Raw genomic sequence first — 13,455 nt, 5'->3', positions numbered from 1 at the left:
ATAAAGAAGCTCAACATCATTTAAATGAAAATTATTTATAATATCACTTTTAAACTTTCAACAGAAATAGATTACTATAATCTAAAAAATCTAAACAAACAAAAGCAATCTAAATAATCTAAAAGCAAACTCTGGAAATTACTGAGAAAATGGGAGAGCCATGCAGCTGAAGAAAGAAATCAAAGGGTTTCATGACATGCACAGGAATCACCCAATCTTCATATGATGTGAGAAAAACTCAGTTACTGGTTCTTCTGAATCTGGTAGAATTACCCTTCCAATTTTAAGAGAATATTTCTTCTATGCTGAGAAAACAAAAAAAAATTGCAGTACATTCTAACTAACTAACTATTCAATTAAACCATGCAAAGAATTGGTAACAGTACTGTGAAGTTTCATCTTGGCACCATTAACATAGATCTCCAAGAAATGAAACATGCAGTTTGTCTATGTAGAAAAATATTCATTTTTCCTTCTTTTAAGTGGTCAAGCTCTCATTTTATACTTGGCATACTTGAATTACACTGTTCATTTTGACTTCTTAACATCTTTTCTGCTGGGTGAAAAAGCACGTTCAAGCTGAAAAATTTCCCACACCAAAACGGCAGAAATTCAAGGAGTAACTTGAAGTTAAGAGTCAGTCTTGGGTCAGAAATATGTGGAGGTCTGTAAGGGTATCGACACATGTTAGTGTTGCTCCTACCTGGGCAATCTAGCTAAACAAAAATTTCCTTGAACTTTGGTCTGTACTGTTGATTATTTCTAGCAGTAATCTTAAGTTTTTAAACCTTCTGTGTATATCAAATAAAACCTTTATTTAGAATTTCTCTAAATGTCATACGATGGCTGCCTCAAGTACTACTGAATTGCATATTCAAATATTAACAAGTGTTTTAACAAACAGAACGTAACACTGCAATTTTAACACTGGAAATATATATATTAATTTTTTTGAAGAGTAATGATTTTAATAACAGCATAAATCAATATAATCTTCTAATAAACATGACTATAAGATATTACTACAGAGTAAAATTTGTAAATCAAAAGAACTTAGTTTTGCTACTTCTCAAGTATCTATTTGAAAAGATATTTTATAATTATTTTTATGATTTTATTTTATTAATCCATCACTCTAGCTCTATTTTTTCATTATTTTATTAGTTTTGATATATTTCTTGAGTAGTTAAGCATTATGTGCCTATTTTAGCTATGTATCTTCCAGTTTTTTTCTATTATATCTCTTTCCACCATTTGGAACTGAATTCCAGAAGACCATGCAGAGAACTTCAATTCCAAAATAGCTAATGAAAAATGGATGATAGATTAAAGGACAAATGAAAATAAAATCTCAGTATCTCAATGAAGATAAACAATTTTCAGGTTCAATCCTTGTATCTCAATTAATCAGCCTAGTGAAGAACAAGTTCATCACTGCCTGCCAAACATGCCAATGCCACATTAAATAGTATTACAGTAAACGTCTGAAGTATTAAAGATTTATAACAATTAATAACTATGGGCTAAAAACTATTTAAATTCTGAAAATCTAAAATTATTCCCACTGAACGGATTCTCTTTTTTAATAGATAGCAATTAGTTTATTTAGCAATGTCCTTCTGTGAGAATATTCATAAATAAATGTTTCCAAGTACTTTCCTGGATCAGTGAGGAAAATTCCAAGGAGATTAAAATTTGTGTGTAATACTACAAATGTGTGAAACATATTAATTTACTATGAAATACATGAATAAGATATAGTAAGAAAAAAATAACATGCAACACCTAGTTTTCCATTTTGTATAACTAAACTCCCTCTCCTGCATTTTCTAGTTAATGGAAATAATCAGTTTATTAATCCTTGAAATAGGATTCATTTCATACAAACTTACATCTGAACTAATCATAGATTCATAAAAAAAAAGACTACATGAGATTATGTAGAAACCTGTCCAATTGCCCCTTGAAAGGCACCAGTGATGATTTTTCATCACATCACCTAAGATTTGCTTATGGTGGAAACAAACAGGTACTTCTAGTGCATTTCAGCATAGGGCAGTGCTCACCTCAGGGACTCACAAAAAACTTTCTGAATCTTATTTTCCTCTTTCACTAAGTACAGGGAGAGAAAAGTACCCAGAACCACACCACAAAATGCCAAGAAGTGTTCTCAGCCTTGTGATTATCAGGTGGGCCATGAAGATGCTCAGAGGGCTGGAGCACCTCTCCTATGATGACAGGCTGAGGGAGCTGGGGTTGTTCAGCCTGAAGAAGACTCAGGGGCAGACCTTAGAGCACCTTCTGGACCTTAAAGAGAGTTGAAGATGAATTTTTTACAAGAGAATGTAGTGATAGGACAAAGGAGAACAGTTTTAAACTCAAGGAGGGAGGTTTGGATTAGATATTAGGAAGAAATTCTTTACTGTGAAGTGGTGAGGCACTGGAGCAGGTTGCCAGAGAAACTGAGGATGGCCTATCCCTGAAGTGTTCAAAGGCCAGTTTGGACAGGGTTTTGAGCAACCTGGTCTACTGGAAGGTATCCCTGCCCATGGCAGGGGTGCTGGAAGTAGATGATCTTCAAGGTCCCTTCCAGCCCAGCCATGTCATGATCCTGTGATTCTATGAACCTGAAAAATTCTGTTGAATCAGAAAACTGTCATCTTGTGTTTCATTTCCTTTCACAGTTTATTGTGAATACCTTGAAAATTGAAGTCACAGCCAAAAGATCACCAAGTAGCACACCTTCTTTGTGAACTTCAACCAAAATACTCTTCATCTTTGCTTCCCTCTTTCTCTCCACTCAGATCTGACTGCTCCTTTTGTGTTATGCACAGAGACAACCCGATTAGCCATCACAGAGAGAAAACTAAATTTCCTCTCTGATATGCAATACAGAAACTATATTAATCTCTGAATTAAGATTTTCTGCATTCATACTCTCCACGCCAGTAGAATATTTCTAAAAATGAACTTAATTTTCAAGGAAAATAAATTATTTTCAATTTCCACACTATTGTATTACCTACAGCAAAAGCAGAAACTTTCTTGGCACAGATTCTGAATTATTTATTCTACCCATACCCTTAGCTAGAACTAATATGTGATAGTAGCAGCTGTTGAAATAGTTGTCTTCCACAAGCAGCTTGAATAATTGTGGAGGAAAGCAAATTCTAGTATGAGAAGTGAAAAACAGGAGACACAGTTTGTTGTTAAATTGTTGCTGACAGAGTAGCTAATTGTTTGGCTTGCAGAGAAGTAATCACCTTTTAACACTGCTGAAGTTAAAGGGTCAAGAAACAAAACTACCTATTTGGTACAATCAGGACCAGCTAAGTACATAAACATCTCAGGAGGGAAAATGGAAGATAGCAGACAGAACAAACTCGTCTCCTTTCCTAAAGTTCTCAGATTTTGTAGCCTTCTCTCCCAAGTATTAACCCCAATGGGTTTTAAGTCTTTAACTCCTGTGAGCCATATTGACATAAAATTACGCTCAAGCTTCAATTTTGTAAAATAAAGGTTTTCTGAGTTTGTGCCAACTGAGTGCACCTCCTCACAATCTGCAAGGGTAAGCCAGCAGACATTTTAAAATGCCAGAAAGTAAGAACAAACAGGGGAAAAAGTCTAAACAGCAAGGAATGCAATTGTGAAACAAACAAAATAAAAAACGGAAAGAAAATTCTTGAAAACATTTGTTAGATTTACAATTTAAAAAATAAATTAATCAAACCACAACAAGACAAACAAACAGGAAAACCCCATCAGTTCAACATCAAAAAAAGCAAGAAATATATTTGCTTCTGCCCCTTAATGGCTTATCACTATGGCTGGACCAGTGGAGTAATTCAGAATCTCTACCTTTGCTAGCAGCATCCTTTTTAGCAGTATGTGGGTGGACTCCCATTCCCCCCACTGGCAGGATGGGAGAGAATAGGAAGAACAAAGCAAGAAAACCTTCATGAGAATGACAGTTTCATGATAAAGACAGTTTAGTAACTTAAGTAAAGACAGAGGTAAAAAACAAAACAAGTGATGCAAAGGAAATCAGTCACGACCTCCTGATACCCATCCATCCTCTGAGCAATGGCTGCTTCCTCCAGAAAACGCACCCCACAATTTTTACAGCTGAGCATGATGTTATCTGGTATGGAACATCCCTTTGGTCAGCTCAGGTCAGCTTTCCTGGCTATATCCCCTTCCAACTTCTGGCCCATTCTCAGCCTACTCATTGAGAGGGGGAAAAAGTGAGGAAAAGAGAAAGCCTTGATGGCCTACAAGCACTGCTCAGCAATAACAGACACACTGGCGTGTTACTAATGTTGTTTTAGTCACAAACAAAAATACAACACCATACTGGCTGCCACAAAGAAAATTAATGTAGTCTCAGCCTAGACCCAGTACACAGTCCCTTGTGTCACACAGTACAATTCATAACCTTGAGTTAGCTGTTTGCAGAAGAGGCCTCCTGCACCCAGAATACAAGCAGCAAGAAATGCCTTCAAACTGTACTGATGGATGATATTTCAGAAGTCCCACTTTGAACTAGATGACTGAATATGTAAGAGACCATGGTACCAGATGCATACAGAACAAGCCAAAAGAATTACTCAATACCTTTGACAGGCTCCCATTAAGTACTTTGCATTGTGTTAACAAGGTTTTGTAAACTTGAACCCAGAGTGAATTAAGAATACCCAAGCCTCATTGATGAGTGTCTTTTGAACAGGAGTGCTGGAGCACCTTTCATCTAACCTGAGTGACATTTAGAATACAGGGCATCCTTTACAGAGAGAGAAGATGTAAGTATGATTGTCTAAAAGTTAGATGAGTTCACCATCCTTAACATCCTGCTTTCTGGACATCCACCCATAATCACTATATTACTATACTACTAGCTTAATGTGTTGCAACAAGCTTAATATGTTATATACCTCCGTCAGTGGTGTTTCTGGTGCCCAAACCTCCTTTTTTAAAGCATTTCTTCCAAATGGCAAACCTACCATATTCAAATAAAGAGGACTTTATATCAACCATTATTTGAAAAAAATGCAAAGACATAATTTTGATAAAATAAGAAATACTAAATCTTGCATTCTCTCAGGAGCTTTGGCAACAGCCCACCTCATCGCACAGAACCAGCTCCTTCCTCCACTACCTGACACATTTTTCTAACCCTATTCTGATCATAGTAACAGGCTGTGCTAGTAGCAAAGTCTCTTTGCAGATTTATCTCCAGGTGCACTGTGATCTCTACTCCTTCTGGAGCTTCCTTCAGCCATATGACTTACTGTTGTTCCAGGAAATTTTACTTAGTGCATCTACTGAATTCCCATGTACAGGGCAAGGATGCATTTCTCTCTCATTCCTCACCTCTGTTGCGTTACATTGGCAGTTCTGGAGCACTTCTTGGTTTTTACAAACAATCCTTAAGGGAGGTACCTTACCATTTTGTGAGGAGTAACTTTCAGGAAGTTTAGGGGGTTTTGTGTGCAATAACAATACAAGTAGCAGGAGGGCAGTTCATCAATACACAATAGATCTGACCATGCTTTACTGAGATTGTAAGAGATTCAGCTTGATGGTATTACCCAGCACCAAGAAAAGGACTGCAAGATCATGCAGTTGCACTTTATCTTGACCTACAGAGATCACCTTCAAGTAATAAAAGCAAGTTTAGTTCCTTTGCCCATGTAATTTCTGCCTTGTTGATAAGACTGTCAAAGCCTATGTCATTTATGGTTGCTACAGATGCCATTCTGAGATACAGTTGTCAGTGAATCAACTGATAACTGCTAATAAACAGGCAGCAGGGGGTAACAATTTTTTATCTATATGGCCTTGCACTGCACACCGGAAAAGCACTGCAAATTGAGTGAATGTGAACTGGATTTGTCCTCATACAGTCAATCTGATAAATGAAACAAGTCAGTAAAACCTGACTACTATTCAATAAATTATTTCAGGTTAGATAAAACATTGTGGTAAATTGTATTTCAAAATGGAATTAAATAACTGGAAAAATTTTAATAATCAAATATATGACAAACCTGATGATAGCACTGTCTTTATAGGAAAAAAGAGCAAATTCATTTGAAACAAGGCTAGAGACAGAACAGTTTGGACAAAAAATATTCTGTACACCAATATAAAATCAAAGTGGAATGACTTACCACTTCTTCATGGGTAGCACTTTCTACATTTATACCATTAACCTAAAAACAGATATGATAGGGAGAAAAATTATTTGTAATGTGAAGTTAGTTACTGAAATAAAAGCAACTATGAAACAAATGTCTGCTGAAAAAAGCAAATGTTTACTGACCTGTATTATTGCATCTCCTATAAATAACATTCCTGTCTGTTCAGCTGTGGGATTACAGAAGGAGTAGATTTTAATTAAAAATCTTCCAGCAATTGGTTTAACACACTGTTTGTAATCTTCATTTGAAACTGATTTGGTTGTGAAAATACAAGGCAAAGCAATCAGTATTCATCCAACAAAGATAATAGATTCCTAGCAATTTTAAACGAATTAAGAGAGCTACTTTCCATGCATAAAGAACTTGTTTAGTATGGATTACAAATGTCAATTCTCACTAATGAAGGATTTCATTAAATTATGTGGAAAATGTGATTCACACTTTTCATTATTCTTCCACAAAAGGGAAACAGGAGTTTCTGAAAATCTTTAGCAATTCCTTTCCCCCTGAACAAATTTACAGGGACTGCTGTAATCAAAGAGGTTGTGACTAGAATTTAATACAATTCTTTAACAGAAGTTTGACTTAGTTTTGTCCCTAAGAATAACATTATTCCCATCTGCAATTTGCATGTTTCCTGCCTTACAGAGTTAATGGGAATAATGTTATGAGACTTCAAATAATTCTCCATAGATACAAACAATGACATTTTTGAGGTCTATTCTCGAACTTTTAAATTTTAAACTTTTTTTTTTGGTTGGAGTTTGAGGATGTTTACCTCATGAAATGTATCACTCAATTAAAAGTAAGGTTATTATCCTGCAAAGACTGATAGTACTAAAGAAGGCCTATTAGTCTTATACATGATCTTTAAGGTCACAGCTTGAGGTGCAGAAGAATGCAATCAATGTTAACAGAGACAGTATTATGAGAAATGGAAATAGAAGAAAAAAAGAAAGAAAAACTGCATAGAGAATTCAGGATTTCTACAATTTAGGTGTTGCTACTGCAAATGGACCTTTGTTACGAAATAGCACTGTTTTAAAAATATTTTTTTCATCACTCTTTATACTAAAGAAATATTTCAATATTCATTTTAAAAATCATGCTACAAGTTGCACTGAAGGTCTTTACCCCACTTCTCATCCTACTTTGTATTTAAAAATATGCATGAAATTTGTAATAGCTGGTTTAGAAAAGACATCTATGTGCGGAAATTTAACTGAATTAAAGCAGTTCAAAACCATCACAAAGCAATCTGAAGTAGCCTGTACTGGGTACATACATTGCTAGAGGTGCTGAACATTAGCTTGGGCATCTCAGTACTAAACTTCTATTTGAGATGTCAGTAATACATACACCAATAGTGAAAAATGTGAACAATTTTCTGTAAGAGGTGAAAATAGAAAAATGTAGGGCAAGAAAGCAAAGCATACTGAACCAGAAAATGTTTGTGTGAAAGTGGAGATCCTGATGGAAGAGTGAATGATGAAGATTTGTGGGCAGGTAGGAATGTATTACCACTCTCCTGGATCTTCATCTATCTGTGATCCACTGCATAATGACACAACAGCACAGTTGTGCAACACTAAGTCTTCTGAGAAAACTGCTCAGTTGTAACAAATGTTATAATAAAACATATAGACTAGTATTCATGCAAAAAAGGCACGACTAAATTCTAGACACAGGTAAAATTCTTGAAACAGCACTATTTAACAGCACAAGGCTTGAAGGAAAAGCAGGGATATGAAAAGGTATAAAACCTCAAGGAAGAAAACTGGGTAAATGGAGGATTGTAACTCAGCAGCACAGAAGAAAATTCCCTTCCAGGGAGCAGTGGAAGCTGAACTTTTCCCATAGGACTGTTGACTGCCAGGTCAAGCAAAGACCCATTGCTCATTCCGCAGGGGTGATGAATACTGCAATATCCCCAGCCACCTCACATGCATTAGCCAATAAATTTTACAGTTTAAGAGCACAAAGCAATTACATCCTGCTTGCAGGGTCTCGAAAAGCAATCAGGGCTGTCCACATAAGTAAATGAGAGAAGGAGCATTATTTGGTCAATACCAAACACTCTACAAACTGAAACAAACAGAGCTTTTGGGACAATCAGAGAATTTTCTCCAGAAGTGCATTATGCTGCATACTAAACCCATAATCTGGATACCAGCTGATGCCATCATGGGTATGCTAGCATGCCTGTGATGAAACACTTTGGGTTTAGCCAATGGTCTAGAATTTAAAATCAATGATGATTAATAAAAAATACATTTTCCAAAAATCAAATTGTAGGGAGTGTGTCACTACAATGCAGAATTTACAATATAGTTTACAAGTATATTAGAAATAAAGTGACTGGAAAAACTCTTGGGATACAAAAAGTCAGTCCTGTTTCTCCAAGGCATATTTTAAACCTGAAGACAAGACATCTATTGATGTTTACATGAAGACACATTCTCTCTACATGACAAAAATATTAAGTAAAATCTTCTGGGCTATGTGAAACTCTTTCTCCCCCTGGTAACATCCCCATGTACAAAGGTGCTTATGAAAGGCTGCTCTAAGTTATCAGGCACTATGTGAAAAATGCAGCAATACTAAAACCAAAATACTTGAAAAAGAGCTTTGGGCTACGAGGGAGCATATAACCTTATTCACTGAAACAATAAACACAACTTTTACAGAATCCAATTTAACTCTTGAAGTTTTATTTGAAATAATATTTTAGTAGAACTGAATTGAACGTGTCCAGAAAAAAGCCTAAAAAGAAAATAAGCACCAAGTACTGATAAGCAGAGACATACCAGGCTGTAAAAGAAAATGAGGCATGTGTTACAATAAATAGTGCTACATCACCTTTACTCTTCATCTTAATTATCTCTAAAAAGGTTTAATGCTGATTAAATGCTGTACATTGATTAAATTCAAAAGTAATACTAAATGAAAGAAAGCAGGAGGGAAACCTAAAAGGGCTTATGATCAAATAATGGTAAGAAAATAATCATTAAAAAATGGATATCTAATTTTTGAGAATATTAAATTTGAAAAACTTTCCCAAATGTAAATGATCCATCATTCTAATCTCTACAAAAAAATAAACCTTGGACAGAGCCATGAACTATTTAAAATTCTTTTGCACTCAGTGAGAAGGGAAAAGAATCAGTAATTCTAGCTTTGCTCTGCTTACTTTTCCTATCCACTAGGGCTGTATCAACTTTTCCAAAATTTGCTAGGTAGTGAAATGGTAAATTTACTGAACAGAGTCTTGGGAAATTCTTACTTACAACTAGGTAATTGATGCACATCTCTATGCAGATTTGAGTCTGTAGATAACCCGATGTCTTTATATTTTTCAAGATTGGTCACAATATATATTTTCATTAATTTTTTTTTAAATTCCTGAATCACATGAGAAACATACAAGGTACTATGTCTTATGACAACAAGCTGCTTAAAGCACACAATGAGGTGCACTGACTTCATGGGCCTTTCAACTCACAAGCTTAACATTAAACATATGCGAAAGTATTTAATTGCATAAAGAAAATCTAAAGGAATAGTTAAAAAACTAGATGAAAGAAAAAGACTGGAAAAATTAGTATTAAGGATGCAAAAGACTACTCTAACATATCCAGATGTATTTTTCCCTCCTCTTCCATGAACTGGACATAACGACACTCATGACTGTAAAGATACACCTGCTACAAGCAAGACCTTTAATCTGTGATTTAAAACACAACTATACTAATTCAATTATTGAAAACTACCTTGTTAGGGAAGTTTTTAACACTGAACATACTCTTAATAGGACTTGTTTAAATTTAATTTCTTTGTTTTAAAAAAAAATCCCAAAATTTCCAAATTTCTTTTATTCACCATAAAGCTTCCTTAGCTTAGTTTCCTTTCTTCTCTTTATTCATGTCTCACTTATCATGTAAGGAAAAGCTGTAAATCAATCAATAATACAACGTGTTTAATCAAACACCTGTTTCATTATTCTCATGTGCCATGTTTCCCACACTGAATCAAGTGACAGGTGGCAAACTGAGTCCCCTCTCCATTTTTCCTCAGTGCCTGTGGAGCAAGCACTAACAGAACATCATGATCCTAAAAATCCTGTATCTAGCCACGAAGAAGTCACTTCTAGATCTAAGCACAGACAAGCCTGAAGCACTGAAGCTCAACATGTTGTAAGAATCAATGCAATCTGAGAAACAGAATGAGTGAGAGAGAAAGGTACTGGACACAGGGGTGGGCAAAGACTGGACACAGCAGGGCATGATTTTCAACAGGAAAATATTACAGAGCAGAATATGGTACGAGGATAGGTGTTTGATAGTGGCTTTGCTCTTTCACCTTCTCCTTTTAGATGACCTCAGCAAAAAAGACAGGTTTTCAAAACATACTGTTCACTAGAAGCTTCTACTGATAAAAGCATTTTTCTGTCAATGGCTAGAATTGAATACAATCTGAAAAGAAAACTGCTGTAACAGCGAATTTCTAGTACTTTTCACTGCAAACTATTAATGGGACAAACTTAGCTTTATTAAAAACAAATAAAAATTGTGTTATATTTTATGAATCAAGAAGTAAAATGAGTAAGATGTATAAGGGCAGTTAGGAATCCAAAGAGCATACCAATGGGCATTAAGGAACCTTAACCTTAAAACCAAAATCTGTTTAGTCTGTGCTATAATTTTTAAAAGGCAGATGCTATTATAACTGTTTTCTGAGGCTAATTTCAAAATAACACTTTGGTACTATTGCCTGACCTATGTTACAGCCAAAATTTGCCAATTTTTTTCTGAGGTGGGGACAATGGCTGCTTATATACCCAAAGTGAGAAGACTAGAATCTGGAGTAGTCTTTGGCATTACAGTCTCTTTAATTAAATGTGCTTTGGAGGACAGCTGAAAAAGTATTATAGTTTGGTTCTAATTCTATCCACCCAACTCTTAGCAGTAACTAAAGCAAAAATTATTTAAAGGCTTTCCAATGGTTTTCTGATTGCAAACAAGTTTTTATCATGAGTTACATTTCTAGTCTGTAACATGATGTGTAAAAAGTACCAGCATACACTGTGATTAAATTGATTTCAGACCTACTTTAGGAAACAAAAGGAGAAAAATTCAGAATTCCAGGTATTTGTGTGTCTTGATGGAAGATTCTTAAACCAAACCAAAAGGCAATGTGATTCTTGTAAGTGTTTCCAACAAAGTAGATGTTTCCAAACTCGTTGATGTTGCAGCAGAAAGAGTGCACAGGAAGAGTTATCATGATAAATTCTAGAGAAAAATACTTGCCATTTTACATTCAGTTCTTGATCACTTGACTTTGCCTTTATAGAAAACCATCAATTATCAAAGTAAAGAAACAAAATTGGAGCATTAATTACTTTAATTTTAAAGTAATTACTTTAAAATAATTTACTTAATGTAATTACTTTAAAATTTTACCTTTTTAAGAAAAGTCATGACCACTAAGATGTATCTATAATAAAAGCAAGGCAAAGTCTTTTAAGATGTATTTTCATAAAATTTGAAATTGTTATATTACTATTGCCATTTATTACTTGGGATATTTACCTAACCACAGTCCTTGAGTTTGAAAACAAAACCAAAAATATTCACATATTTTACATGAACAGAATTCAGAAGTATGTAGCAATAATTAAGAAAAGCAATAGTTATAACTATGAATAGATTATAACCATGAATAAGTTATACTTTGTTTATAAAATAAGTTTTACTAGTCAAGCACAGCTAGGACTCATTTAGAAGTCAGTGAAAAGCTATTTAAAATTGCAAAAATGTAGTATTTCTAGAAATTTTAGAAAGCAGTTTTAGAAGCTCTATGTGTATAATCAATCTAAACTTGATAATATTTCCCGAGTTGAACAGTTGGGCTTGATGATCTTAGAGGTCTTTTCCAACCTTAAAAATTCTATGATTTTATGAATTATTACAATATTTTCCAGGTAAAAATAGTTGTGTGCATTTTAAAATTAATTAAGTACTAAACTGTTAATAAATTGACAAAGGAGTGTAGTACAATGTAAAGGAAGATGAATCTTATCACACAGTTGCAATATTCTAAGGTATAAGGTTTGCACTAATAGTCATATGCTTAAAATCACATGTAAAAGATCTTCTGAGCTGAATAAAACAAATTATTACTAGGTAACATTATATAAGGAAATAAATCATAATCTGGCATCTTCAATAGTTTTTCCTAAATGTGCTACTAAGTTTCCATTAATTTCTATTATATTATGACAAAGTTTTAAATGCTGTAGAGGTGATGGTGATACCTGAAAAACAAACTTGAAGACTCAGAGGGGATGCCCAAAGCAGCAGAAATACAAGCTTAAATTGGGCTTATAAAGAAAAGATGTAGTTTCTAAAATAGCCTAAAAAGTCTTTAGTTCAGAAATCAGTAAGGGAAAGATAAGAATAGTGAAGAGATGAAAAATATAATTTTTCTGAAATTGCCAAAGGATGTGCAGTGGTTTGGATGTTATTAAATTTCTCAAATTTAATTCTATGTGACATTATCTCCAAGTAGAAGTTCTTTTCATTTGCTCCTTCCATCAAATATTCTGTATGATTCTTGACTGCTTCAGCCCCAAAATAATCTGCATGAGTTTTACTCTGAGTTTAATTAGCATGTTTCAATGCAAGGGAAATCTTTGATACAGCTGAATGACATGATCTGTCTAGCTGCTTGCTTCTCCAGTTTCAGCACCGAAGCACTGTAGTGAAATCTTGCTCCAAATCCAAAGTCCAAAATACCATGCACTCACAAAGGGACATCAATTCTCTCCTGAACACATTATCTGAAAGCATACTATAGTTCTCTAATTTCTCTGCACAGAATAATTGTCATTAACATTTTTTTTTTAACCTGGAATGTAAGGATAAAAATTCAAATGGTAATTTTAAGGGCTATTTCATTAGATTTCTGCATTTCATAAGGGAACTACATTGTCAGTCAGAGGTAGGTGAGTGGAAGAAAGAACAGAAACTGTACATGTCAGTGGCATCCTAAGGTCACAGTTAATTCACTCAACTGCTACTTGGAACAGATAACAAATAAAAAGATACAGTGTATTTTTCCCACCTTCCTCTACTTAGTTTACGGTTGCAGAATGATAGGTCCACTGAAATTGTAAATAACATTTTTTATGTTTTATTCCTACCTTTTTTTTGTTCATAAACTTCAAAATGCACTTTCCAATGAGAATTTTCATCAT

General features: G+C 34.5%; 1 protein-coding gene across 1 annotated transcript in view; it reads right to left on the bottom strand.

Moving 5' to 3' along the window:
* Positions 1-13,455, bottom strand: part of SNTG2 (syntrophin gamma 2) — a 234,599-nt gene that overhangs the window by 97,184 nt on the left and 123,960 nt on the right. Inside the window, exons 5-6 of the mRNA XM_069008627.1 lie at positions 6,323-6,366; positions 6,171-6,212 (exon numbers count right to left, since the gene is read on the bottom strand). Of these exons, the coding sequence (XP_068864728.1) occupies positions 6,171-6,212; positions 6,323-6,366 (86 nt within the window). The remainder of the gene's footprint in view (positions 1-6,170; positions 6,213-6,322; positions 6,367-13,455) is intronic.

This window comes from Aphelocoma coerulescens, chromosome 3, assembly GCF_041296385.1.
Source record: "Aphelocoma coerulescens isolate FSJ_1873_10779 chromosome 3, UR_Acoe_1.0, whole genome shotgun sequence".
NCBI lineage: Eukaryota > Metazoa > Chordata > Aves > Passeriformes > Corvidae > Aphelocoma > Aphelocoma coerulescens.
Note: the sequence above shows the minus strand (reverse complement) of the source record. Positions and strands in the feature narration are given on the sequence as shown.